At 51.6% G+C, this 27,589-nt stretch overlaps 2 protein-coding genes across 8 annotated transcripts; both read left to right on the top strand.

Moving 5' to 3' along the window:
* The first annotated feature begins 1,305 nt into the window (after positions 1 to 1,305).
* LOC148890975 (disks large-associated protein 1-like) lies at positions 1,306 to 19,292 on the top strand. 7 transcript variants are annotated; one of them, XM_089008283.1, is made up of 15 exons: positions 1,306 to 1,669; positions 6,181 to 7,485; positions 9,769 to 9,983; positions 10,056 to 10,113; positions 11,022 to 11,310; positions 12,922 to 13,046; positions 13,107 to 13,232; positions 13,399 to 13,536; positions 13,639 to 13,721; positions 13,791 to 13,836; positions 14,525 to 14,800; positions 14,873 to 15,005; positions 15,482 to 15,573; positions 15,650 to 15,802; positions 17,162 to 19,292. In XM_089008283.1, exons 2-15 carry the CDS (start codon positions 6,247 to 6,249, stop codon positions 17,390 to 17,392), a joined length of 3,204 nt encoding a protein of 1,067 aa, XP_088864409.1. In that variant the 5' UTR covers positions 1,306 to 1,669; positions 6,181 to 6,246; the 3' UTR covers positions 17,393 to 19,292. The 7 variants fall into 7 exon arrangements, with proteins under 7 accessions (XP_088864409.1, XP_088864406.1, XP_088864405.1 ...); XM_089008280.1 differs by lacking the exon at positions 17,162 to 19,292 and adding an exon at positions 16,600 to 17,106 and having other exon boundaries at positions 10,056 to 10,251; XM_089008279.1 differs by having other exon boundaries at positions 1,308 to 1,669; positions 10,056 to 10,251; positions 17,165 to 19,290.
* A 5,647-nt stretch (positions 19,293 to 24,939) lies between these two features.
* On the top strand, positions 24,940 to 26,134 carry ptf1a (pancreas associated transcription factor 1a). Its single transcript, XM_089008504.1, has 2 exons — positions 24,940 to 25,618; positions 25,698 to 26,134. Exons 1-2 carry the CDS (start codon positions 25,060 to 25,062, stop codon positions 25,898 to 25,900), a joined length of 762 nt encoding a protein of 253 aa, XP_088864630.1. The 5' UTR covers positions 24,940 to 25,059; the 3' UTR covers positions 25,901 to 26,134.
* The last annotated feature ends 1,455 nt before the right edge of the window (positions 26,135 to 27,589 follow it).

Genomic DNA, 27,589 nt, shown 5'->3' with positions numbered 1-27,589 from the left:
TTTTTTTTTTTTTTTCTGAGACGAGGCGCAAATTCTGCCTGCCGCAGAATTTTAATTTTGGGTCAGGTGTGGTGGGGAGGCGGGGGGGTCATATTTCCCCAAACAAACCGCTGGACAAGCGCCATTTAGATTGCGTCGGCGAAAAAGGTTAAAGTTACGAGAGAAAAATACTCGAGATTTAAAGGACAACCAACGTCACTTTTTTGTATCCTAACTGACATCAGAAAATGTTTGATAGCATCGAAAATACCCAAAACGCGCAGTCTGATATTTTTAGTCAAATGCAAAACACCAACCAAAATGACGTCAAGTGTCCAAAATCTGCAAAAAATGGAGCTGCGAATTGGGCATTTTCAGAAAGTCCCGCCCCCAATTCGTGACGTCACACCAAGACGTCTTGCCTTGCTCGAGAATCCAAACAATGGCTTCAGATTGGGAGAAGATGCTTTCTTCTTACACATCCAGTTACGAATATGATTTAAATAGTTCTGAAGAAGAAAGCATACATGTTTGCAATCGATGAAAGAATTTATTTGTGCCATTTTGAGGCAACATTGGGGTGAAATGTCTCACCCAAAAAGTGGCAGAAAATGGCGACCAAGCTCCGAGTGAGGAATTAATCAGCCCGTTTCCACAGGCTGATTAATGCCTTACACGGAGCTTTGTCGCCCTCTACTGCCTCTTTTTGCTGCTACACGAAGTTTTCAGACCAAACAAGTACAGCAAAATGCATTGACGTGATGGAAGGACTGCTACAATGTGTCCTTTTTTCAGTGAGGGGCGTTCCTTCCGTGACGTCACCAACTCAAAAATAAGACTTCCGGAATATTCAGCGCAAGTCTTAGAACGCAAAATATAGCTCTATGCGGTGGAATCTTATTAAAATACGCTCAGTAGAAACAATTTGAAGCCATTTGACAAATTATGGACACGACTTGTCCGGAGACGTCTGTTGTCCCTTAAGCAACACTTGTCATTTCATCATTTATCAAGAATATGTACAGAATGATATAACGAAACACATGTAAATATAACATGTTAAAATACATAAGTAAACGTCTGAAAAAAAAATGGTATTATTTTGTATTTTGTAAGGGAAAATACGACAGTTTGTAAGTGCATGGGGCCGTGGAGATTGACGTTATGGGAAATGTTGGCGCGAAAGGCAGGAGACAAACACGAGAGGCCGGAAGTAGAGCGGCCGAAATAAACCAACAAGTGATCATGAACGCACCGAAGGAAGCGGATTCAACAATAAAGCGTTCGCAGCTCAAAGCGAGACCACGATGGTCGTCGTACACCCGGTAGAGTCACGTGAACGATCACGCCTGTCCCGCCATCGCCGTGACGTCGCGGCGCTTCACGGATCGGCAACGACGAGTCGAGAACGAATCGGAACGTCGCCGTTTCCTTCCAGAGACTCCGAGAACGCAAGGGCGTCCGCGGCCCGGCTTTTATTTCGGTGAGCGCCCAACGGAAGTAAGCGCGCGAAGAGCATCGCGCTTTTCGGAGCCGTTGAGCGAGCGCGAGCTTTCGCCACTTGATGCCCACACATCGACGTTGACGCCCACCCCGAGGTGCCTCGGCTTCGCGTTCCGCCGGCGGACGTCGTCGCGGGTACCGGAAAGGGGCGCGAGGTCTCCAGGGACCATGTGAACAGCCCAACCAGGTAAGGTTTAGCCCCCCCACGCCCACTCCCCCCACCTTTAGTCCGCTCGAACCAGCGAGCGGCCGGGCGTCGGCGCGCAAACCGATCGGGACGAAGCGGTTCTCGGCAAGCGATGCTGCCTGGGGAAGGGGGGGGGTCGTCGTGGGCTGTTGGCCGCGGCGTCATTGGCATCTTCCGCGTCACTGACGGTGGAGATGTGCCGTTGTGGCCGTGGGTAAATTTTAACCCCCCCCCCTCCCCACTCCAACCCTGGCATCGCAGAACGCGAATGCCTTCAAAGATGTCGTTTAGGATGAGCCCAACACCCACGCTCGTAGCCTACTTTGTTGGGGGGGGGTCTGACCAAACGATTGTAGAAAAGATCGAGAACGATTGTAGAAAGTGAACAGATGTCCCCCATAATTGGGTTGGATTGGATGGACCATTATTTGTCTCGCAGTGGAGAAATGGACATTTCACAGCAGCAAAGTGATGACAGGAAAGGAAAGGAAGAAGTAGAAAAAACAAAATACAGGAGCTGCTGGAAAGGCAGCTACCCTTGCAGCGCCATCTTCAAGTCAAAAAAACAAAATAAATAAATAGCAAATAATAAGACAACATAAAGACACAGAGTCATTCATTCTTCAGCACTTGATGTACCCTCTTTGTGACATGAAGCAGTTCAAGATGATAATAATGGATTGGATCTTTGAACGACAAGAAAAGAAGCTCAGAGCATCCATGTTGGGTAAAGTGAGGGTGAGGGGGGGGGGTGGCTCACCCAAATGAAATGGGTCAACCCCAAGACGTGACGTGTCGTACAAGAGCCACGCCCCCTATTGTTCATCCAGACTGATAAACAAACAAAGCAAAAATGAAACTCACAGCTCCTTTCCTGAGCTTTTATTAAAAAGGAAGAAGCTGTCAGTCAAGCCACAAGCACACTTTTGACTTTCCACCACAATACGTCTGTGGAAGCTCTCAGTCGGACCCGAGTGGTCCATCGATGAAAAGGTTCCGCGCGGCGTTTTGCTATTTGTGTTAGCGTGAGCTCATGGAAAGCGGCTCCAAGATAGCATGGACTTGGCCATGCTATGCCAAATAATAATCCATTTCATTTCCAAGCTCACTCAACCCGGATGTAACTCAAATAGATAGAAAGATAGCTAGCTAGCCAATAGATAGCTAATAGTCAGCCAGCTAGATAGCTAATAGCAAATTGCTGCCGTGGTCTGCAAATATCCCCATTGTGAGACGAATAAAGGTTTTTTGATTCTGATAGCCAGATAGCAAATAGATAGTAAATAGCTTCATAGCCAGCGAGATAGCTGGATAGCTAGATAAATAAATCAGGAAAAAGACGCTAGTCTCCAAACCTTTCATTCGGATCATGCACAAACTTTTTTTATTGTCCCACAACAACCGATCCACGCGCTCGGTATTAGCCCATCTCACTGGCGGATGATCGGTATCGGGAATCAATGGCGTGAAATCCTGATCGGAACGGAACAACCCCAAGGTAAAAGTGAACTTGTGAGTTGACCGTTTATTGAAATCTGACACTCAAAGCAGCAACCAAAGGAAGAGACAAACAAACAGCATGTATTAGCCGCTAACGGGGGTCGGCCCCACGCGAGGGGACTTTGCGTTCTGTCCTCAGACATTTCATTCGTACTCTATGTCGCATATTCGACGTGACTTGTGGAAGCGCATCAGTGCCGCCGCTGCCAGTGGCCCAAATTTGTTGTCCGCCGGACTCCGCCCCCTCCACGTTCTTCTTTCAAGATGGCGACGAAGATGCGTCGGGGGGCGGCTGTGGTGTTTTTGTGCCACGCTCTCTGCTTTTGGACGCGGCGATGTTGTTTTCGCTGTTGCGTTGCATTAGCGTCGGCGCTCACAAAGCACCGAGTCAGCGCAAAGTTTGCGCTAAGCGGCAGTGACGCTGTCAAGAGCGTCCGCGTGACGCTCCGAAGGGGATGCGAGGAGAGCCACTTGCAACTTCCTACGTCCATTTTGTTTTGAGGAGGGTGGGGGCAGACCCCAGTCCAGCGACGAGAAGAAATGAAATCTAGCTAGCTAGCTAGCTATTAGTCATCTATTAGCTAACTACCTAACTTGATCTATTTGAGATATTCTCGGTTGAACAGGGTCACTGTTGCTGGCTACCTAGCTAGCTATCTATTTGCTATCTATTAGCTGTCTAACTAGCTAGCTAGCTATCTATTAGTCATCTATTAGCTAGCTAGCTAACTTGATCTATTTGAGTTATTCCTGGTTGACCGAACGCTGGCGCGTGTGGCTGCCGCTGCTCACCCACAGAAAAACTGATCCTCTGACTATAAAGTGACCTTGAGAGTTTTGACGGGTGCTGATAAATGAAATGGATGATTATTATTATGATTATAAATCAGCGCCTGTCCCAGATTGCGGAAATGATGCTCCAAGATGAGCTGTGGAATTGGATGATTCACGCGTGCTTGGCGCTCATCTGGTCATTTCCGTCCCTTTTCCTTCGCACATCCCACCGCTGAGCTGTTCCCTTTTACGTCCGTCCGTCCGTCCGTCTGTCTGTCTACGAGTGATGTGTCATTCGCAAACGAGACGGTTCTTTGCTCGGATCTCTAAAGTGAACAAAGAGAGCCGAATCCTAACAAGTAGCCGGAAATGGGAGCCGACTTTTTTTCTCCTCTATTACCCGCCCTTAGTCTTCGGTAAAGATGCACGTGATTGGTCAAGATTTGTGGTAGAGGAAGGAGGGGAGAATTACAGACACAAGGAGTAGTGAGGAGGAGTGATGCGAATTCCGGCTCCTTTCTTTGGGCTCAGCTCACGATAAAGATTTGGCTCTTTTGGCTCCCAAATGGCTCCTCAGTTTTGTTTGTTGCTTAAATTAACTACCAAAAATCATGTAAAATGATGTGAAAAACGAATTACTCATGTAAAAAAAATACACTATATCAAATATTTTTTTATTGATATGGCTCGATTTCTATGTGCACAGAGTTAGTGGATGCTAACTTTGACTTTCCCTGTGGTTACTCCGGTCTGATGATCAGCTCTCACTCATTTGCTTCTCATGTTGATAATGCTATCATACCAACTAGTAAAAAAGAGAATCATTGAACAATAATAACGGCATAAAGTAGCCATAGGTTCCCAACAGCTGACTTAGAGCAAGGACGTGGCCCCAAAACGGATCCTCATATGGTCACGCTTTACACGATGGCTGCCATTTCAAGGTTTGGGCATTGTGTCCGATCGATCAGATTTCACAAGCAGATCAGGCGCGAATGGGTGTTCGTTGAGAACGTGAACGTCTCGGGCCAAGTCCACCTCCAGCCTTGGGATCCGAGTGCCGAGTGACTCAAAAAGGCTTTTTGTTCGCTCGCTTTCATTCAGCTCAAAATAGCTTGATGGCAGCCCCCTTTTCATTCCTCCTCACGCCTACACGCCGCTTCGGCGCAGCTACGGCGTAGCAGTCTGCTACATGTGGCTCTCCGTGGCAGAACGGAGGTATCGGGACCTCGTGAAAAAAATGGCGCGCTGAAATTGATTTCCATTCATTACTGTTCAATGTCAATAAAAATTCAATGGATAGCTAGCTAGATAGCCAGTGAGATATAGATAGCTGAATAGCTGGATCAATAAAAAAAAAAAAACACATCCCCTCCCCTTGCAAAAAAGAAGGAAAAAAAGTTGTTTGTCACATTTCCAGCAAAAATATTTGGATCCCCATTTCACACTAACAATAAATCCCTTCAACTATTTTAGCCCGGGTCGCATGTCAACTAAAGTTCATCGTTTTCTGCTAATTCGCTGCTAATATAAGCAAACAGGGTGGGCAGGCGAAGAAAGACCTGCTCTCGTGTCAAATGCAAGAAGTATGAGTGACAAGGAAGAAAGGGAGAGCGCTGCGCTCATGTGGCCTCCACCGGCGGAGCCGTCCGACCACATAAAGTGGTCGGACGATCCTGTGACTGTAAAGTGACCTTGAGAGTTTTGAAAGGCACTTACAAATGAAATGTATTATTATTATAATTACCCTATACCCCCCCCCCCCTCACTGCCGCTGCTTGTGTCTGCAATTCTCCCCTCCCTCCTCTACCACGGATATCGACCAATCACGTGCAGCTTTAACCGGAAAAAAAGTCGGCTCCCATTTCCGGCTCCGCTGACCCCATTGTTCTTGTCATTGATGCGTCGAATGGGATCAATCGACGGGTTCCGATGACTTTCAGAGGGATAATAATAATAATAATAATAATTCAATTCATTTCATTTCGAAGCGCCTTTCAAAACTCTAAAGGTCACTTTACAGTCACAGGATACGTTTTTTTTTTCCCGTGGGTCAACAGCGGCAGCCACACGCGCCAGCATTCACTCAATCCGGAAGTAAGTCAACTAGCTAGCTAGCTAAGAGTTAGCTAATAATCACTTAACCCGGAAGTAACTCACAGAGATAAAAAGCTTTCTATCTATTTGATGGTCCACCTGGCAAAATGTCTGACGGCCTGAGTGTCCTTCTCTTTCAGAGTCCCAGGCTCTCCTCTCAGGAAAAGACACCCGGGGCCTTCCGCCGGGCCTTCCCGTTTGGCATCATGAAAGGCCTCTCGAGTAGCCGGAGTCACCATCGCGTGGTGTCCTACGAGCCGTCCCGCCAGCACCCTGACCGCAAGCCATACCCGATGAGCCAGATGGACACGCCGCTTCCGATCGCGGTGCCTCATCCCAACCAGCTGTCTTACTACAACGCCGGGCGGGCCCCGTACGCGTCGGACAATCAGGCCGCGGCGCCGTACGGAACCTTTCCTCGACGGTGCCATTCCACCTCCTCGTCTCACCATCCGGAGGTAAAGGACGAGTGTCTGGCCATGGTGCCGTATGTCGGAGGGTGGGGAGGAGGCGGAGGAGGAGGCGGAGGCTACGCCGGGAAAAGTGCCCATGGCGTGGCGCCAGACCCGTTTGACCAGCTGTCGGCGTTCCCCGGGGACGGTTACCGCACGCTGCAATACAAACGAGGCATGTTGGCCCAGAGCGGGGCCACGGGTTCCGACGGGAACGGCGACAGCCCGGGGAGGATTCGCCACCTGGTCCACTCGGTCCAGAAACTCTTCACCAAGTCGCATTCGCTGGAGGGGCCGCACCAGGCGCAGTCCATCAAGGGGGCCGGCGTCAACGGCCCGGAGGGCGACGCCCCGGCAGCGGCGGCTCGCCAGAGGAAGCGCGGCAAGAGTCGGGAGCGCTGCCGATCGGCCGAGCCCAAGCAGCGGAGCCACCGCCGCCATCACCACCGGCTCCGCGGCTCGGCGTCGGCGCCGGGTTCCGGGTACTGGAGCTCCGACGACAACCTCGAGCGGGAGCTGTGCCTCTACCGCCCCCGCCACCACCAAGCGCCGCCCTCGCCTTCGCCCTCCGTTTCGCCCTTGCCCTTGACATGCCGCTACCCGGGCCCCACCGCCGCCGACCACCTGGCCCGGTCCCAACGCTACCCGCTGACGGACCCTTACGACGCCTTGGGCGAGCCCGACCACCCGCCCCTCGGCCCCCCGCGCCGCCATCCCACGCTGAAAGTTTCCCGGAGCAACAGCGACGCCAAGTACGCCCCGCCGACCCCCTGCGCAGGAAGCGGTCCCTTGCGGTCCCTGGCTCCCGCCGACGTGGCGGCGGTGAACAAAGGGGCCCGGTCGTCCAGCTTAACGGTGAGCAGGGCCCGAGAGGTCTACGCCGACAACAGCGGCCGCAACCAGCTCAGAGGATCCGCTAACCTAAACCTAGATAGAGATCGAGTCGAATCTCAGGGCGCTCGGCAACGGGAGCGCACTTGCCATTTGCTGCAGGTAAATGCGTTCGCTCGAACCCTCTTCCGTTGACCCTCCTCCCCCCCCACTCGCTCTTCATCACCGCCAATGTTTCCTCAATCCGCCGCCGTCGCCCGAATGACCCGAACGGAATGGGACTCAATAGTCAGCCTTGCGGTCCGCCGCGACGAATTGAAGATTGTTCGCCGTTGCCCCGTTCCTCCTTTCGTTTTGCTCTTAAATTGCTGGAGCTGGGAGGGGTACGTGAGCAACGTGGCGAGAGTCCTCCCAAGGCCTCACCTGAACCTTCCCCCTCCCAAGCTGGTGCGGTTCGATTGAATTTGAGAGGGTGCGGTCGGATACGGGACAGTTCCCGGCTCCGTACAAGCGCAGAGGTCGGAGCGATTGTACGTGAACATGCGCGTTGACGTGTGTCGTTGCGGCCGGGTCTGGGGTCTCTCCCGGACCATTTGGATTGTCGGGGGTCCCCTCCCTGAGCCCTTGCGGGTCGGGGGTTTTCCTCCACGACCACTTGGATTGTCGGGGGTCTCCTCTCTGACCCCTTGCCGGTCTGAGGTGTCCTCCACGACCACTTGGATTGTCGGGGGTCTCCTCCCTGTCCACTTGCGTTGACGGCAACCGAACGCGGTCTCGGCGCCACATTGGCACCTGGTATCGGGAAGGCAAAAGGGCCAAGAGCTTTTGAGGGAACATTGCAAAGCCTCAAATTACCTGCCGCCTCCCTGCACCTTCTTTTGGTCCCTCTTGGTCTGGAGAGCCTCCGTCTCCCTCCTCCTCCTCCTCCTCCTCCTCCTCTTCCTCCTCCTTCCGACATCATTTTAGCCAAATGGAGAAGTAAGTGCAGTTAGTCACGGCCTTACTCTCTCAATGATGACGGGGACACGGGGTCACCCTGTCCTCATTGTCCACACCATTTTTGTACCGCCCTTCACTTTGTGGTCTTGCTTTCATGATCATTTCATTCGGGACCAAAGAAGATCCAAGTCCAGGTTATGGAGAGCGTACGCAAAAGACGCGTCATTCCGCTTCAATTCCAAGCGGCGACTCATAGCCGTCATATCAGAATCAGAATCATCGTTATTGCTAAGTATGTAGAACACACAAGGAATTTGTTTCCGGTAGAACACGCTGCACTAGTATCATCATCCAAAAAATTCAAAGAGGCATTATCCAGTTCTATTTGGGTGAAAGAAGGTTGCCCCCCTCCATTTTTTAACACGGCTAATCTGGCCCCCTTTGCCGAAACGTTTGGACACCAACGCAGGGCAACCAAAATGCCGCTTGTCAAGGATCAGGGCGGGTCCAGAAACAGCGCGCGAACGTCGACGAAAAAGGAGAATGGCAAAGGTGGTGAATCCTTTGCGCCGCTGGATGGTCCACAACAAGTGCGGGCGGCGGCGGCGGAACTGAGCGCCGTGCGTGGGTGAAAGGCAGCGCCGGCGCCATCGCCGCCACAGCTGGTCCTTTCCCCGCAGTGGCTTTTTATAGCCAAACTGCTCATTTGCGCCTGCCTTACGTTGGTAGAGAGGAAAGCGATCTCCGCTCTTCTCCTGGCTGACTCACGCATAATTATTATGCGCGAGTTATATGATGCGAATCCGCCTGCCCCCCTACCTCCCCTCACCTAGCTCGCTAGCTATTAGCTGTCTAGCTAGATATTAGCTGTCTAGCTAGCTATTTAGTCTTCTCGCTAGATATTAGCTGTCTAGATATATTAAAATATATAAAATATTAAATATCTAGCTAGCTCTCTATTAGCTGACTAGCTATCTATTAGCTAGCTAGCTTTCTATCTTTTTGAGTTATTCCGGGTTGAGTGAACACCGGCGCGTGTGGATGCCGCTGCTGTAAAGTGTCCTTGAGAGTTTTGAAAGGCGCTTCGAAATGAAATGTATTATTATGATGATGATGATGATTATTATTATGATTATTCAGCCGAGCGGCTCATTTTTCATCAGCGCCCCAAAAAGCAAAAGCAACCAGATTGCGGCATTGCCTTTGAAAGGAGCTCGATTTGGACAAGGCGTCGCGACTTTCCCCGGAAGGCTTTTGCACAGCTTTGGCCAACGTCCTCCACTCCGGCAAAGCAGATGTACAAAGTCGCCCCAGAGAAATTTCCACGCCGACAGACGATGGGCGGTGCGCTAGCGCACGCTCGCATAGTTTTTCCGGCGCTAACGAGCTAACAAACGGCGGCGCGAACGCGGTCGTCAGCGGTGGGCGAGACCAGTCGGCGTTCTGGCGGAGGCTCGACGTTTGGCGTGTGACGGGCGTTGTTTGTGGACCTCCGTCCGTGACCAGGTACCTCAGGACGAGTGGTGCGCTTTTTCTCCTCCGGGGAAGGAGGGCGACATCCCGTGTCGGCGAATGAGAAGCGGCAGCTACGTGAAAGCCATGGCGGAGGAGGACAGCGGCGACTCCGACGGGAGTCCCAAACCTTCCCCCAAGACGCAGGCGCGACGGGCCAGCTACTTGAAGGCCACCCAGCCCTCGCTGACCGAGATGACCGCTCTCCAGTAAGTCCGCGGCCCCTTTTCGCCCTCCAGAGTCTCGCGGCCAACCTCCCGCGGACCTCGCGTCTCCCGTAGGATTTCGTCCGAACATTCGCCCAAACTGCAGATCCGAAGCCACAGCTACCTGCGTGCGGTGAGTGAGGTTTCCATCAATCGGAGCGTGGACACCCTGGACCCCAAAACCCTCCTGGATCCCAAATCCTTGCTGTCCTCACCCCAATACCGCTCGCGCAATGAAAGCTACATGAGGGCCATGAGCACCATCAGCCAGGTGAGTAGCACTGGCCCGAAACGCACCTGCAATCTGGCCACCGCGCAATCCTAGCGTTTGGTTTTTGAGATTCCGTAAGGTCCTTGACCTTTAATTTGGATCCTTATTACAACAGACTTCTTAGACCACACAGACTTCTTAGATGCCGACGAGGTGATACCAAAGCAAATGAGGCCAGTCACAGACCCCATAATCAGTCAGGACAATAGAAGTAATCAGTGTAGCCTCAAGGAATAGCCCTCTGCTCCCCCCTATCATAGAACAGGTCCGGCGCCGGCGCCTCTGGACAGTGGGGATATAAATATAGGGCCAAAAGTACCAGCAAATTTTAGCCGTTAGCTGACAAAGCCTCTTGGATAAGAAGCGAAACGTCCGACACTTTGAAAGAAGTCCGGATGACGGCTGAAGAAACCTTTTCATTGAAGGTCCTTGACCGTTTTTGAGAGAAGCGCTCGCTCCCGTTTCTCCACGGCGGTTCCCCCCACCCCAGGGAGTGGTAGACTCCGGTCAGCGTCCCCCAGCCAGTCTGCGGGTCCTAGCCCTGGTCTCTCCAGGGACCGGATCTGGGGTTTGCCATTCACAAATGCTTCCTTTGACATTCCAAAAGCTGGTCAAGATGATTCTCCAATGCACCTCCTCCACCTAAAATTTCGGCACGACGTCCCGCACGCTTCCTCGTTGACCCCGAAAGGCCGGCGGTCGACGGAGCAACCCCTTTGGGCTTCACCGATGGATTCCTGACCGCTCTTTTCTTCTGTCTCCGTCGGCAGCTGAGCGAAGTGGAAGTGAACGGGCAAATGGAGCAGGTATGCGAGCAGGTCTACAGCCAAATGCAGGCTCAGGCCATGCGGAGGACGGACAGGACGGACAGGACGGACAGGTTGGAGACCCTTCCCGTGCCGGGATCTTTCCGCATGAGGAGCCGCAGCTACGTGAGAGCCATCGACCAGGGTTGCGCCGGCGCGGAGGAAGGACCGGGGGGGAGGCCTTTGCTTCTGCTGCCGTCTTCTCCGCCACGTACGTCCGCCACCACCGTCAGGACCATCCAGTGCAGCACCGGTAGGCCCACTTTCAGCCTCCCGTCATCAAATCGATCACGTCTGGCCCCAATGTCGCCTTTTTTTCCCCAATTTATTCATCTAGCTATCTCGCTAGCTAGCTATTTGCTATCAAGCTGGCTGGCCGGCTATCAACCTAGCTATCTATTAACTATATAGCTATCTAGCTGGATGGCTAGCTATCTAGCTGGCTAGCTATTTGGATTTGCCTTTCTTGTTTCTTTCATAACTTTGCTGCTGTGAAATGTCAATTTCTCCACCGCGAGACTAATAAAGGCAAATCCAAAAGAAAAAAAACATATTCGTTAGCTACCTAGCTAATATATGTCCTGACTCAAATAGCTTACTAGCTAGCTATATAGCTAATAGATAGCTAGATAACTAGCTAGCTAGCTAATATGTTTCCTGACTCAAATAGCTATCTATATAGCTAATAGATAGCTTGATAGCTAATAGATAGATCATATGTTTCTTGACTCAAATAGCTAGCTATATAGCTAATAGATAGCTAGTTAGCTAATAGATAGCTCGACAGCTAATAGCTAGTTAGATAGCTCATATGTTTCCTTCCTTAAATAGCTAGCTAGATAGCAAGATATCTAATAGATAGGTACTGGCTAGCTAGCTAGCTTTCTATCTTTTTGAGTTATTCTGGGTTGAGTGAACGCTGGCGCGTGTGGCTGCCACTGCTTACCCAGAGAAAAACTTATCCTCTGACTATAAAGTGACCTTGAGACTTTTGAAAGGCGATTAGAAATGAAATGTATTCTCATGATATTATTATTATTCTTATGCATTGGGCAGTTTGCGGCATGTGTCAAGTGCTGCCCTCTACAGGCTGAAATAGGAACACCTTAGTAATTGATGGCCTGTGCGGGAATCCTGTGCTTGTGCCGCAATGTCGGGATCTCAAAAAGGGAATTTCATGGGATCGGGATGGCCCTGCGACACAAAGACTCCAAGGGCCTCCATTTCCAAGTCAAGCCTTGGCATGCTTTGCCCTGACCTTGTCCAAAATGTGCCTTTTGTGCTGAAATGGCGCCGAAAGCTTTCGGTCCTGGGAGGAAGGAGGCTTTCAGACAAGGTCAGCATCAAGAGGCAAACGGGCCTCGTGTTTCGGCCCGCTGCCTCACGGGGAAAAGAGAGAGTGGCGGCCTTTTGTCATCACAATCACAATCAGACATTTGTATTTACAAGCGCCTTTCAAAACTCTCAAGGTCACTTTACAGTCACCGGATCGGTTTTTCTGTGGGTGAGCAGCGGCAGCCACATGTGCCCAAAATAACTCAAAAAGATAGAAGGTTAGCTAGCTAGCCAATAGATAGCTAGACAATGAATAGCCGGCTAGCTCAATACCTCATATGTTTCCTGACTCAGATAGATATAGATAGATAGATAGATAGATAGATAGATAGATAGATAGATAGATAGATAGATAGATAGATAGATAGATAGATAGATAGATAGATAGATAGATAGATAGATAGATAGATAGATAGATAGATAGCTAATATGTTTCCTGACTTGAAGATTGCATCGGTAAGTTAAGTTTGCGGCGCCTTTGTTTGGATGTCGTCTTCCCCCCCCCCTGACCTTTTTTCCCCCCGTGCAGCGTCATCCTGTATCACCACGTCTAAAAAAGCGCCTCCGCCGGTGCCGCCGCGAACGTCCACCTGCTCCACGGGCTCCAAGCCCTACATCTCCATTACGGCGCAGAGCAGCACGGAGTCGGCGCAGGTGAGCCGCCCCGACGCCGCTTTGCACCAAAATCGGTGTGAAAAATGCGGACCTCCCCAGGACGCTTACATGGAGGAAGAAGGCCCGAGGGGCGACATGAGCATCCAATCGGGCCTGAGTAACTCCAGCGAGAGCATCGACAGCATGAAGGCGTTGACGGCCGCCATCGAGGCCGCCAACGCGCAGGTGCCCGCTTGCGAATCTTGCTGAAGAAAGGCACAAAATGGCGGCGGGATAAGAATCCCGCCGCCATCTTGAGCCCGTTTAGTCATTCGGTTCTTCATTTCGTGTCTGCCTATTGATTTCCGGATGGATTTATGGTTGTTTATCTTGGGGGGCGGGGCTTATGCAGATCCACGGGCCGGCCAGCCAGCACGTGGGTCACGGCGGCGTGACCGTCAACGTCGCTGCGCCGAGGCCTCCGATCGGGGAAGAGCAATCGAGGAAGGAGGCGCTCGGGAGGGGCAAATGCCTCTCCGTGGGGATCCAGGTCTTGACCCCTCCCTGACCTTTTTGTGGTTCAATGACATTCCTCTTCAATCTCGATGGTGTCGGGGGGCGATTGACGACTGGATTGGGCCTACCCCCGCAGGTGGACGGACCGGAGGAGACGGCGGACCCCGAGGACCCGTCCAAGTTCACCTCGGTCGGGGTGCAAGCGGAGGACGAGCGACGGTGAGCGGCGCTTTCGTCGGCGGCGCATCGCGTCGGGCTGAGCGCTCTTTGTTTTTCTCCACCGCTCAGGTATCGTCGCTTCCTGCGCTCCGACAGCGTGACGGCGGCCGTGCAAGTAAGACGCGCGTCCGACTTGGATCCGACCTCTGACCTCCTCCCGCCAGACGAACGCTCTGTCGTTCGGGATGTGTCGTTTGCGAACGAGCCGGTTCTTACAGTCGGATCTCTGAAGTGAACGAAGAGAGCCGGCTCCTGACGAGGAGCCGGAAACGGGAGCCGACTTTTTTTGTCCTCTATTCCCCGGCCGCCCCCGGTTAAAGCCGCACGTGATTGGTCGATATCCGCGGTAGAGGGAGGAGGAGTGAATTACAGACACGCGCAGCAGTGAGGAGAACGGGGGTTAGGGTAGACAGGTTATCACATTCTGCTGTTATTATTATTCAATTATGATATGTTTTGCTCGTTGGTATGATAGCATTATTCATATGAAAAGCAAATGAGTGAGAGCTGATCATCAGGCCAGAGTCACCACAGGGAAAGTCAAAGTTAGTGGATGCTCTTTGCGCACGTAGAAATCAAGCCATATAAATAAAAAATATTTGATATAGTGTATTTTTTTTGACACGAGTAATTCGTTTTTCACATCATTTGACATGATTTTTGCGCGTTAATTCATTTAAGCAACAACAACAACAACAAAAAAAAAACTGAAGAGCTATTTTGGAGCCAAAAGAGTCGGATCATTTTAGTGAGCCGAGCCAAAAGAGCCGCAATGCCCATCACGACTCGTTTGCCCCCTCCAGGCCGATTTGGACTCGCCGGGCCCGCCGGACACCCCCCCGGCCTCTCCCGACACGGTGGCGCCGTCGCCACGAGTCTTTTGTCGGCAATGGTCTCGCGACGCCGCCACCTCCACCGTCAGCATCCAGGGCTCAGGGAACCACTACCACGCCTGCGCCTCCGACGAGTACGAGGACGCGACCTTCGACCCCTCCATCCTGCCCCCCCCGGACCCTTGGATAGACGGCATCGCCGACGAGCCGGCCCGCGGCGGCTCGGACCGCTCGGCCTTCTTGGACGTAAGTAGCCAGCGGCTCGGCCACCTTTGAGCCGCAGGTGACGGCGACGCAAGATGGCGCCTGTGTTGGCAGGCGGCGCACAGGACGGCGTGTCAGCGAGACGGCCGCTGGTTCCTCAAGCTGCTGCGGGCCGAGACCGAGCGCATGGAGGGCTGGTGTCGCCAGATGGAGGCGGACCAGCGGCAGAAGGACCTTCCGGAGGACGGTGCGTCTAGCGTCGGGGGGGAGCGTTTGGGTCACCGATAATAATAATAATAATGATAATGATAATCATCATCATCGTCATCCATTTGATTTCTAAGCGCCTTTCAAAACGCTCAAGGTCACTTTACAGTCACTGAATCAGTTTTTCTGTGGGTGAGCAGTGGCAGCCACACGCGCCAGCGTTCACTCAACCCGGAATAACTCAAATAGATAGAAAGCTAGCTAGCTAGCTAATAGATAACAAGCTAGCTAGGTAGATAGATAGATTGCGAGCTAGACAGAAAGGTAGCTCGCCAGATAGCTAATAGACAGCCAGCCAGATAGCTATTTTAAGGCTTATTTAGTAGAAAATGATGTTTTATGGGGACCTGGGGACGGATTATTCTCATTTTTAATGATTTCTTCTGGGAATTAAATGTTTGGAAGAGGAACTTTTGGCCTCACACGCACTTTCACCTTGCGTTTCCACACCGGCAGTTGTGGGCAAGATGAGGAGCGCGATGGCAAGCGCTCAGCTCTTGATGTCGCAGAAGTTCCAGCAATTCCAGGAACTGTGCGAGGAGAACTTGGTGAGCTCCGGAATGGCCGCCGGCGGCGGCGGCGGCGTCCCAGGCGCCAACGTCTGCCTTGTTGTTCCTTTGGCAGAACCCCCTGGCGCACCCCCGTCCCGTGGCCTCCGACCTGGCTGGCTTTTGGGACATGCTGCAGTTGTCCATCGAGAACATCAGCCTGAAGTTTGAGGAGCTCCACCAACTTCGCGCCAACAGCTGGCGGGCCTTCGACGTCCCGGAGCCAAAGGTACGCAAAGGCGTAGGCAAAGGCGCGGGAGTCCAAAACGGGGCCTCCGAGTCATTCCTCCTCCAAAAATGGTGGTTACGCAAGGTTCAAGGTTCCCCCACCCTCAAACGTCGTGGTGCCATCATGAGCAACTTTTGCAACCAGGTTGTGGTCCGTCCCTGATGTGGCTTTTCACCATGCTACTAACAGGCCAGCTAGATAGCCAAGAGATAGAATTAGCAGGGAGAGCAATTTTTCAACAGCGCGTACGCGTGGGAAGCCGTGCGTATTTGGGTCAGCAGAACGACACAGTAATAAAAATCGATGATAATAATAATAATACATTTCATTTGTAAGCGCCTTTCAAAACTCTCAAGGTCACTTTACAGTCACAGGATCAATTTTTCTGTGGGTGAGCGGCGGCGGCCACACGCGCCAGCGTTCACTCAACCAGGAATAACTCAAATAGATAGGAAGTTAGCTCGCTAATAGATAACTAATAGATAGCTAGCTCACTAGTTAGATAGCTAATAGTTAGCAAATAGATAGCTAGCTAGGAAGCTAGTTAGATAGCTAGCTAGCTAAATAGCCATCTAGATAGCTAGCTGGGTAGCCAGCTAGAGAACTAGCTAGATAGCCAGCGAGATAGCTCACAACGCAAGGGAAAAAAATATCTTGTGAAGTTTTAAACGATGATTCGCGCTTGTATGCGTAAATAAAAGAAGACAGATAGCTAGCTATATAGCTCGCTAGCTAAGTTTCTCTTCTGGCCTTCTCTTTCTTTCTTTGTGCATCTTGTGCTTGTGTTGACAGTGAAGGTGCTTGCCAATCACCACAAGAAGGCCTTCACCTCCATCATGTCTGTCCGTCCGTCCATCCATCCATCCATCCATCTCAGCGCAATTCTTTTCCTCGCTTGCTCGTGACAGTCGCCCGCCATGCCGTCGATCGCCCGCGTGGCTTTCTCCTTGCGCCTTTCGGCACTCGCTTTGAAGCCACGCATTTGACAGTCAACAACACAGAGCTGAAAAGGCAGGTAGCGAATTTTCCCATTTTAGAAGGCGCACCCCCAATCAATGACGCCTTTCAATTGAAAGAAATGGGCTGTAATTCTCTCGCCCGCCGCAAGAGGGAGCCTGCGTCCCACCGTCGCGCATTTGCTGGAGTTTTTCCACAACCTTCCAATCAATTGCGTCTTCAAAAGAAGAATAATAATAAGAATCATCCATTTGGTTTCTAAGCGCCTTTCAAAACTCTCAACGACACGTGACAGTCACAGCATATTTTTTCTGCGGGTGAGCTAGGGGCCCCAAAACCCCCCAAAAGGGGCCAGTGGACGCTCGTGCATGTGTGTTTCTTGACCCCCCCCTGCTCTACCAGCAGGAGAGGCAACTTCCACCTGCAGTACCCCAAAAGCCACCCGCGGCCCCCCCGCCGCCGCGCCCGCCTCTGGCCCGAGACCGGTCGCTGGAGAGTTCCGAGAAGCAGCGTCAAGAGGCCCGCAAGCGGCTGATGGCCGCCAAGAGAGCCGCGTCCGTGCGACAAAACTCGGCCACCGAGAGCGCCGACAGCATCGAGATCTACATCCCCGAGGCGCAGACCAGGCTATGAGGACGCCGCCGTGACCCCGCCGTGACCCCCCCCCCCCCCTCCAAGAACTCTTTGCTCGCCAGGAAAAGGAAATCAGGGCCTACCTTGGCGCAGACCCGAGTGGGCTCACACCGCCCCCTTCTCCCGCGGGGGGCGGGTTTCGTCGGTCCATTGCAGACTCGGGAGGAGAATCCTAAAAAAAAAAAAAAAATTCAAGATACAATGATACCTTGGCTTACAAACTTAATTGGTTCCCAAACAGAGTGCGTAAGGTGAAAAGTGTGTATCCCAAACATTAATTTCCCATAGGAAACCATTAAAATGAGGATAATCCGTTCCCATGTCCCCATAAAACATCATTTTCTACTAAATAAGCCTTAAAACTACAAACAATATACCATATTTTATGTATAATAAATGTGCTATGGTATTATAATTAAAGAAATAAACTGTGCTGTATAATAAAGTGGTTTTATTGACCTTTGTGATGGTTGTTGATGGCTTGATGGAATAGAGTGTCCGCTTTGATCAGCATGAAACACTTGATGAGGGACGTAGCCTTCTCCTTTCACCATCTTGACGAATGATCCCTTGGAGGTACTTTCTCTGCCATCATTTTACCTAGTTCCTCATTAATTATGTTCTGTTTAGCTGGGATGATAGCTTTTCACATCAAGTGTACAGATGGCTTGTGCGGGTTATTTGTGGAGCCTGATTGATGGGAATTTTAACCTTGCAGTCTACACTCTGCCTTTGAACTATCAATAAAGTTGAAAGGAGTCCAAATTTCCCAGTGTTTTCTCTCCATTTTCTCACTCTCTCTCTCTGTCGTCTGCCTATCTATTTCATGTTTAACCTCCCCACCCTCACCGCTGCGTTCTTGACCAATCACGTGCGGCTTTAACCAAAGACTGGGGGCGGGGAATAGAGGACAAAAAAAGTCGGCTGCCATTTCCTTGTTAGGAGTACAGGCTCGTTCGCGAACGACACATCACTCATTGTGGCGCTCCGTGTGTATCCTGAAAAATAGTTTGTATGCCAAGGTAAAATGTTCATAAATTTAATGTTCGTAAACCGAAAAGTTTGTAAGTCAAGTGGTTCTTAAACCGAGGTATCACTGTATATTACTGACCACTTGGGGCCGTTTTTGCAAAGGGGACCAGATTTGTTAAAAATGGAGTGGGAGGTGGGCGGGGCAACCTTGGCGGACGTTCCTGATGGTCAAGTCATCAATCTGCACCGTTGCAGCTGAAAAACTTCCATTCTTGCCAATTTTTGTCCTCAGGGAGACACGTCAAAAAAGACCCCCCCCCCCACACACACACACACACACACACACATTCCTGTTTCAATGGTTTCGAGAGGTCCGGATAACTCCCGCTAAGGAATGAGGACCGCCGTTGCTGATAAGTTTAGAGAAGAACTAGTGTTCCATTTGAAGACTAAATGTCAGGCCATTTCCCACGTCAACTTCTTTAAAAACAAAGCAATAAAAAGTGGACTTGTAACTGAAATAACAGCAAGAGTGAGGTTTCTGAATGGGTACATTCAAAGTCCTCACCCCTGTTGTGAACGTGGTTAAAATATCGATTAACTTTTTGTGGTATGAACTTTCTGTGAAACTTTAACAGATGCATATATAGACCCTCTCAAAGCCTTTAGAATGAAAAACTTGTGAGGACGGGCCAAAAGGTCCTCACTTGTCCAGAATGTCCTCACGACGTCTCGTATCAAATGTTAGTGGTCCTCACAAGACCATTCATACAAACACACACACACTCCACTTGCACTGGCCACTCAAGTCGGTCGGGGGTGTCGTCCGTACAATATCCGAGTGCAAAACGTGGATGGGGTTGTTCGCGCTCTCGTTTCGATAGCCATATATGGAAATATCTATTGATTGATGGATGGATTGATCACCATCACGTTTTGTTGGGTGAACTGTCGTGCTCTTCTATTGTCGAGAGTGCATCGCTATTGATGGAAGTGGAATAAAACTATCCAAGGCGGCGTGTTTGCGGATGGAGTGACTTTACCGACAAAGGCGGCAGCGACGCTTCCATCCCTCCACGGCGTTGCTCTTCTCGCGGTGAACACGCGCCTGATTCGGCCCCAACAGCGTCTGACGGGGCTGCTCCGAGGCCTTCAAGGACGGCGACGTCTCAATCAATCCACAGCTGACGCGCATTTGATTGATGAGCGCCTCTCCAAGTTCTCAAGGACAGCAATTTTTTCACCACGAAACAGCGACAGCAATAAATCCAAAGATAACATGCTCCAAACAACGACAGATAACGTTGTGTACTCGAGCGAGAAAGAAAGAACTGTTTCCCAACCACGTGTGGATTCATGACACACGTTAGATTCATCACACCTGGGAGAAGATGATTGGCCAAACATCCGTAATAACCTGCTCAAATTGCAGTACGATTTGCTATTTTTGCTAGTCTGACTGACCATTTGTAATGAAATGCATTTTTTTCCTTGAAAAGTCCATCTTGAAAATGGCTTGAACGTTAAAGGACAACCGACGTCTCCGCACAAGTTGGGTCTAAAAGGTCGGACTTCCGGAAGTGAAACCGGAAGTGGCCAGTTTCAGAAGGTCCCGCCCCCATGTTCGTGGCGTCACGGCAAGACGTCTTGCCTTGCTCCACAATCAAAACAACGGCTTCAGGTTCGGAGAAGATGCTATTTGGGCCAGCCTCGGGCTGAGATGGTTCTGGAGAGGCAGCGTGGTCTGAGCAGTCCCCAATTGTCGTCGCAAGTTTGCGTATGAAAACGCTAAATGGCCCCGACCATCCCGGCCATTTTGAAAATGGGGCAAAGGTGGCGAGTGTCGCCCCTGCAGCGCAGGGGAGGTGTTGCGGGAGCAATTTGTTCTCCGGGGACGCTAGCAAATCTCTGGTTAATCTTGCGCAACGCAAGCCCCCCCTGGAGAGCCCCGAGGCAGAGTGGGACTCTCTCCGCTCTGGCTAGCTGGATATTAGCCCAAGTCGGGAGTCTTTCCTGCAGATTAACGCCCGAGTCAATTAGAGGCGGCAACAGATGAGTCCGGCGCAGCCAGCGCAGCCACCCTCGTCGCCAGACGCATCAACGCCCCCCAGTCCTGTCCCGCCGACCCCCAACCCCAACCGCCTCGGGGCCTTTGGGGGATTAGCGCGCGGCTCGATACTACCGGATTGATGATTGAAGTTGTGAGATTGCAACAGATGCAGGCAGACACACGAGAAACTTCATTGATAGCTGCTTCCCTTGCTTGTATGCTCTCTTCAAATTGTACAGATGGCTTGTGTGGGTTATTTGTAGAGCCTGATTGATGGGATATTTTAACCTTGCAGTCGACACTCTGCCTTTGAACTATCAGTAAAGTTGAAACGAGTTCAAATTTCACTCTGTTTTCTTTCCATTTTCTCACCTTTTCACTTTTGTTTTTTTGTTTCAAACTCTGTCATCTCCTTTTTGTGTGTACGCGCGTGTCTTTGATATGGCGGGCGCAGTCCACCTTGTTCTGCAGGAAATTTGTGAACAAAAAATCTGCTTGTCCAAATTTGGACGTGAATGCTACGACGCTGTGGCTACATAGTTGGCTATCTAGCTGGCTACCTAGCTGGCTAGCTATTTGCTATCTATTAGCTATCTAATTAGCTAGCTAGTTATCTATTCGTCATCTATTAGCCAGCTAACTTTCTATCTATTTGAGTTATTCCGGGTTGAGTGCCACTGCTTACCCACAGAAAGGCTGATCCTGTGACTGAAAAGTGACCTTGAGAGTTTTGAAAGGCGCTTAGAAATGAAATGGATTATTATTATTATTATTATTATTATTATTAAGTGTCTTTGATATGGCGCAGTCCACCTTGTTCTGCAGGAAATTTGTGAAAAAAGATCTGCTTGTCCAAATTTGCTCGTGGATGCTACGATTGGCTCACTTGAGCTGTCTAGCTATCTCGCTGTGGCTACATAGTTAGCTATCTAGCTGGCTACCTAGCTGGCTAGCTATTTTCCTATCTATTAGCCATCTAATTAGCTAGCTAGCTATTAGCTATCTATTAGTTATATATTAGCTATCTAGACAGCTAATAGCTATCTATTAGTTATGTCTTAGCTAGCTCGCTAACTTTCTATCTATTTGAGTTATTATTATTTTATTCTTATTATTTTGAGGGGGGGGGGATGTCGACAATGCCGTGCGTTCAAGGCCGCATTGTTGTTTGCATTTTGTGGACGGCGGGCGCGACTTTGGACGTCTTGAGTGTTTGTTGATGAATTATTGGCTTGGGCAACACGTGTGCATCCGTGTGCGTTTGTGCACACGCGTGTGCGCCAAGTGTGACAATTCCCAGGCCGGCAAACTTATTGCTCCACGCCAGACCAATTGTGACCTGCTTTTGCGTTTGTGTGTGGGGGGCGGGGCCAGGGAGGGGGGCGGAGGTTATCTATTGATGATTTTATTTCTTTTTTATGGCCACTGTGCGGAATAGCAATTGCTATAACAATCGATGATCCGTCAAGCAGGCGCCCGCCCCCACCCCTTTACGGCTGCAAAATAATAATAAATAATAATAATAATAATAATAATAATAATAATAATAATAATAATAATAATAATAATAATAATCCATTTCATTTCGAAGCACTTTTCAAAACTCTCAAGGTCACTTTTCAGTCACACTCAAACCAGAAGTAACTTAAATAGATAGAAAGCTAGCTAGCCTACTAAAAGATAGCCAACAGATAGCTACCTAGATAGCCAGCCAGCTAGACAGCTACACAGTTAATAGATAGAAAGCTAGACAGCCAGCAAGCTAGCCAGTTAATAGATTGCCAACAGATAGCTAGCTAGATACCTAGCCAGCCAGAAAGCTACATAGCTAACATATAGCTAGCGAGATAGCCAGCCAGCCAATAGATAGCTAGCCAGGACGCAGGAATCCTCATCAGCAGCAGCAGCATCATCATCGTGTCGCGATTCAGTTTGCCACCAACGGGCGGCGCTGTCGGGCCCCGCCTGTAGCTGCACAGGTGTTGCTTGTTGTAATCAGTGGCAGTTAAAAGGACTCCCCGCATTCATTCTTTGTTTCATCTTGTCATGTGCAGTGATACCTCAGCTTACCAACGCTTCAGCGAACAAACTTTTCGCCTCACGAACATTCAAATTTGCAAACATATAGTCTTGGCTAACAAACCACACAGAGCGCCACGGTGGCTGGCAGACTAGTTTCCATCACCCCATTTCTTTGAGTGCGGACGCGGTTTGTTATCGAGTGGAGTACTTTTGCTATTATGGGCGTGAAAAAGACCCCGCCGCAGGCTCGTGTTCAGCCACAGAGGACACAAAAGAAAATGACAGTCGAGTAGAGGAAGGAGATCATCGAAAAACACCAACTGTTGATTTGCATTCACGAAAAGCAGCTAGCAGGGGACAGTGGGAGTGAGGGTATTATCGGCAAGAAAGCACGGCAACTTCACTCGGAGATCATCAAGAGGCAACTACGTCAACAACCATCCCAAAGGTCAATAAAACGACTTTGTTATACCATACAGTTTATTTCTTTAATTACAATACAATAGCACATTTATTATGCATAAAATAAGGTCTATTTTGTGTGGTTTTAAGGCTTAGAAAGTAGAAAATGATGTTATTCTCATTCTAATGGTTTCTTATGGGAAATAAATGTTTGGAAGACTAACTTTTCGCCTTACACACACTTTCTATCATCTTACAAACCAATTAAGTTTGTAAGATGAGTTATCAGTCTCTTACTCGTGGTTTTGTTGACTACTTTGGACCTTTCTGTGCAGATGACTTTGTGGTTTGAGATTTTGTTTCTGTTGACTTTATTCCATATCCAATGTGTCCAATACACCCTACTCCTCCCTCCTGTGTGCAATTTTGGGGTCCACCTTGCAAATGGTGACAAATGGGCTGCCACTGCTCACCCGCAGAAAAGCGCATCCTGTGACTGCAAAGTGTCCTTGAGAGTTTTGGAAGGCGCTTGGAAATGAAATGGATTCTGATGATTGGGATTCTTTTGAATGGGCCCATCTCGTGCGTGCGTGGATCGAGGATGCATGCATGGATGGTCTTTCCGCTTCCCGCTTGGCCTGGGAACCCAAACACTTGTTGGGATGGGGCACAAGTCGTTGCGGTGCGCAAAAAAAAGGCGACGTGGGAGGAGGGGGGGGGGTGTTGGGGGACCTTAGCCGTCGTCTCGTGCTTGTGGACGATTCCCGAGACAAATTTGAAAGGGGGGGGGGGGTGTCACGGTGATTACAAGGCGATGGTTTCGGCACCTGTTTGCAGCCTGCCACGTTGGGGGGGCGCATTGTGTGCGAGTTGGGGGGGGGGGCGGGGTCAGCGACAGCTTCATCATGATGACGGCCGCGCAGGTCTGCTCTCGTTGATGACGCAACGTGTTGCATTCGGGCCGCGCAAGTGGTCTTCTTCCCACGGCCGACGCCAACCTCCCGCGCGCCGCCCGCTTCAAAGCCCCCAACAAAGTGACTCCTTTCATTGAAGGCTCATTGAAGGCCCTGAATAGACGAGAGCTGGCCGCCACTGTCTTCTCCGGAAACACCGGGAACTTGTTCAAATCACGCGAGTGGATGTGCTTGCCCGGCGGGGGGCGAATCGCCTCCCCGTTGTGGACGGAACATGGCCCGAAGCGGGGGGGGTTGCACTATTCATAATAATCATCATCATCATACATTTAATTTCAAGCACCTTTCAAAGCTCTCAAGGTCACTTTACAGTCACAGGATCAGCTTTTCTGTGGGTGAGCAGTGGCAGCCACATGTGCCAGTGATCACTTAACCTGAAATAGATAGAAAGTTAGCTAGCTAGCTAATAGGTAACTAATAGATAGCTAGCTCACTAGTTAGATAGCTAGCAGATAGCAAATAGATAGATAGCGAGGAAGCCAGATAGATAGCTAGCTAGATATAAAAAATAGCCAGCTCGATAGCTCACAACGCAAGGAAATGAAGGAAGGAATGAAGTTTTAAGTTAGTGCTTGTATGCGGAAATAAAAGAAGTGCGATAGCTAGCTAGATAGCTAATCGATAGCAAATAGATAGCAAGCTAGGTAACCAGCTAGATAGCTAGCTAGACCTAGACGTTATATCACTACGCGTGACAACAACCTCACAAGACAAGATGAGCTCGTGACATGTGCAAAAAGGCGTCCACTCCATGCAGTGCCAGGGTTTTTGTCATTTTCACTCCAATTCCAGGAGCCACAGAAGATTGACTTTTCGGAAGGGAAGGACGACCCAAACTCGAGTCGTCATGCGTGCAGCTGGACTGAAACCTTTCCCTTTCTGATGCACCAAAAAAGGCTCCGGCGTGTGTTTTGTCGTCCGGGCGGAAATGGGTCTTCCTTCATTTCTGATTCGTTTTCAATCGGTGACAAGAAGGTGCGCCTCGTTAAGCGTCTCTTTCAGTTCGAGGAGGAAAGCGTACGGCGGCCGCGACCCCGTTTGGAAAAGCAGAAAGGGGCCCATCGCGCGCACTCGGGAAGCGCTTTGGCAGAAGGGGGCGGTGGTGGGGGGGCGTGGCCTAGCGGAGGCGCGCGGCGCGGATCCCGTCGCGATTGGTCGGCGTCCCGAGCGAGCGGCGCGCCGACGCTGCCGTCGCGTTCAAAGCGGCCGCTTTGCGCGAAACCTCAGAGCGGCGTCTCGGAGCCAAGATGGAGGGCCTGGCCGAGCTCTTCTCGGCGCCGGACTCCTTCCCGTCCCCGCCTTACTTCGACGACCGGGACTTTTTCACCCGCCCGGAGCCGGAAGACCTGCCGGACGACGACGCGGACTTCCTGGCGGGCCACCTGCGAGACTTTTACGGTGACGAGCGCGACGAGCGCGACGAGCGCGACGCCTCCTTCTCGTCTTGCTCGTCCGCCTTGTCGCTCGACGTCGGCGGCGACGTCGGCGGCGGGCCGCTCGCCAAGAGGCGGCGCGGGAGCAGGTCGGACGCGGAGCTGCAGCGGCTGCGGCGGGCGGCCAACGTCAGGGAGCGTCGGCGGATGCAGTCCATCAACGACGCCTTCGAGGGCCTTCGCTCGCACATCCCCGCGCTGCCCTACGAGAAGAGGCTCTCCAAGGTGGACACGCTGCGCCTGGCCATCGGCTACATCAACTTCCTGGCGCAACTGGTGCAGTCGGACGCGCCCGTCCGACAGCCGGGCGGCGGCGGCTGCGGAGGCGCGCGCGCGCAGCCCCGGAAGATCGTCATCCGCCACAGGGGCGCACGTGAGTGTCCTTCCGGGCCGTCGCTCGCTCGCCGACGGCGGCCGACGGCGGCTGACGGCGGCCGCTCTTGTCCTCGCAGGGTCCCCCTCCCCGAGCGACCCCGACTTCGGGCTCCCCCCGCTGGCCGGGCACTCGCTCTCCTGGTCGGACGAGAAGCGACTTCGGGACCGGAACGTCATCCGCACGGCCAAGGTGTGGACCCCCGAGGACCCCCGAACGACGCGCCGCAAATCGCTTCTGACCGATATCGAGAACGAGCCCCCGTTCGGCCCGCTGGCCTGAAAGAGACCGCGAGGCCGGCGGCCGCGTCGCAAAAACTCCGCCGACGCCGTGACGTGGATTGGCGGAGGCTTGGGTTTTCTTTTCTTTTTTTTAATTAATTTCGCCCTATACCGGCAATCGTCTATTTAACGTTTGTAATAATTTATGAAATGAGAAATGGGATGCTATTTATTTTTCTATATCCTGATGAGGAATTATTTTTGTAGCGATCGAATAAAGCGTGCTTTCAAGCAAGATGAGGCCCTCGGCGTTTCTTTTGCAAACAAACAAACAAAGCAACATACGAAATATGGAATGGGGGTCGTTTTGATTTGTCCCCTTTGCCTCGATCATACGTCGCCACGAACGACGATCGAACGACGGCCTCGCTGCGTGAATAAATGCCGGCGAGGAGGCCACCCGGTGCGGTCCTATGATTTAAACGCCCCCCCCCCCCCCCCTCCGGCCGAGATGTCATTTAATGACTAGAAACGATTTCTCGGGGTCCTTAAAACTTTTTGGAGGGGGTTTGGGGGCGGGGGGTCACAGAATGCGCTGCACTTGAAATGACGCCACGCGGCGCTTTAGAGTTCGTCGTGCCCCCCCCCCCCCGGCCGCCAGTGTCGGGGTGTCATCTTAAATCTTTATGGCCGAAAGGTTTGTATAGCAAAGGACAAGAGGAGTGGGGGGAGGGGGGTATCATCTTGGCTCGCCGCGCGCTCTTTGGCTCTTTGGCTCTTTTCTTGTCGACTTGACCTTTTCCGTCTTGATGAGCCGCCGACGCCGATTCGCCGCCCGCCGCCTTCTTGGAGGATGCACCTGGTAGTTTCAACTTGTTTTGTGTGCGGGGGGAGGGGAGGGGGGCGAGGGTGTCTCTGCGCCCGGATCCGCGGAGAGCAGCTGCCTAAAAACAAGCAAAGTGAGCGAGACGCGTTTTCCGCGTCGCTCTTTGTGAGGGACTCAATATGGCCACCGACGAGCTCGCCGCTTTGCCTTTGGGACGTTTCGCCGTCAAGACGCGAGCGGCGCGCCCGCCGACGGCCGCCGGCGTCGGTTCTCGCTCGTCCGCCCGCGTGCGTGCGGCGCGCCGACGTGAACGGCCGAAGGCGCCCGCCCGTTTAAGACAACGCAACGTTATCGGGCGGGCGAAGGGGAGGAAGATTCGGGCTTTTGCCCGCGTGCACGCGACCGGGCGCGCCACCTCCTCCGTACCCGACCAGGCACCTCGAGCAGATGCCCCGATTGTGTGTCGGATGCGACCACTCGAGGCTGAAAGGGGGCGGGGGGGTCGGCGGGGGGGTCGGGCGCATCTTCGGAGAAATAAAACATCTCGGGACTCCGTTTCAGCCTTTGTGCGCCTTGTGAATAATTCATGTGGACGCGGACAGGTTTGCGTCCTCTGAATGCGGGGCCACAGGTGCGCACGGGCGCCATGAATGCGCGAGCCGCCGCGATTCACTTGCTCTTTTTTCTTGTTTTGATGCTTGTTGTTTTTCTTTGTGCCAAGGCTTGAGGGCTCTTTGGGCTCTTTTGGGCTCTTTTGGGCTCTTTTGGGCTCTTGTCTCCTTTTGGCTCTTTTGGCTCTTTTGGCTCTTTTTTTGGCTCTTTGGGCTCTTGTCTCCAAGCCGACGGCGAAATATCGGCGTCTCCTATACTTTGAGCGCGGGGACAAAAGGCCGCCGGAGTCGAAGCGGCGGCCATTTCGGCGGC

The sequence above is a fragment of the Hippocampus bargibanti genome, linkage group LG11 (assembly GCF_051943395.1).
Source record: "Hippocampus bargibanti isolate YZ-2025 linkage group LG11, ASM5194339v1, whole genome shotgun sequence".
In the NCBI taxonomy this organism is placed as follows: domain Eukaryota; kingdom Metazoa; phylum Chordata; class Actinopteri; order Syngnathiformes; family Syngnathidae; genus Hippocampus; species Hippocampus bargibanti.
Note: the sequence above shows the minus strand (reverse complement) of the source record. Positions and strands in the feature narration are given on the sequence as shown.

Bases quoted from the DNA above. Each gene is read 5' to 3' on its own strand.
- LOC148890975 (XM_089008278.1), top strand. From the start codon at position 6,247: ATGAAAGGCCTCTCGAGTAGCCGGAGTCACCATCGCGTGGTGTCCTAC. The intron at 11,311-12,921 runs GTAGGCCCACTT...CCCCCCGTGCAG, and splicing joins GACCATCCAGTGCAGCACCG to CGTCATCCTGTATCACCACG. The intron at 13,837-14,524 runs GTAAGACGCGCG...TGCCCCCTCCAG, and splicing joins GCGTGACGGCGGCCGTGCAA to GCCGATTTGGACTCGCCGGG.
- ptf1a (XM_089008504.1), top strand. From the start codon at position 25,060: ATGGAGGGCCTGGCCGAGCTCTTCTCGGCGCCGGACTCCTTCCCGTCC. The intron at 25,619-25,697 runs GTGAGTGTCCTT...TTGTCCTCGCAG, and splicing joins CATCCGCCACAGGGGCGCAC to GGTCCCCCTCCCCGAGCGAC.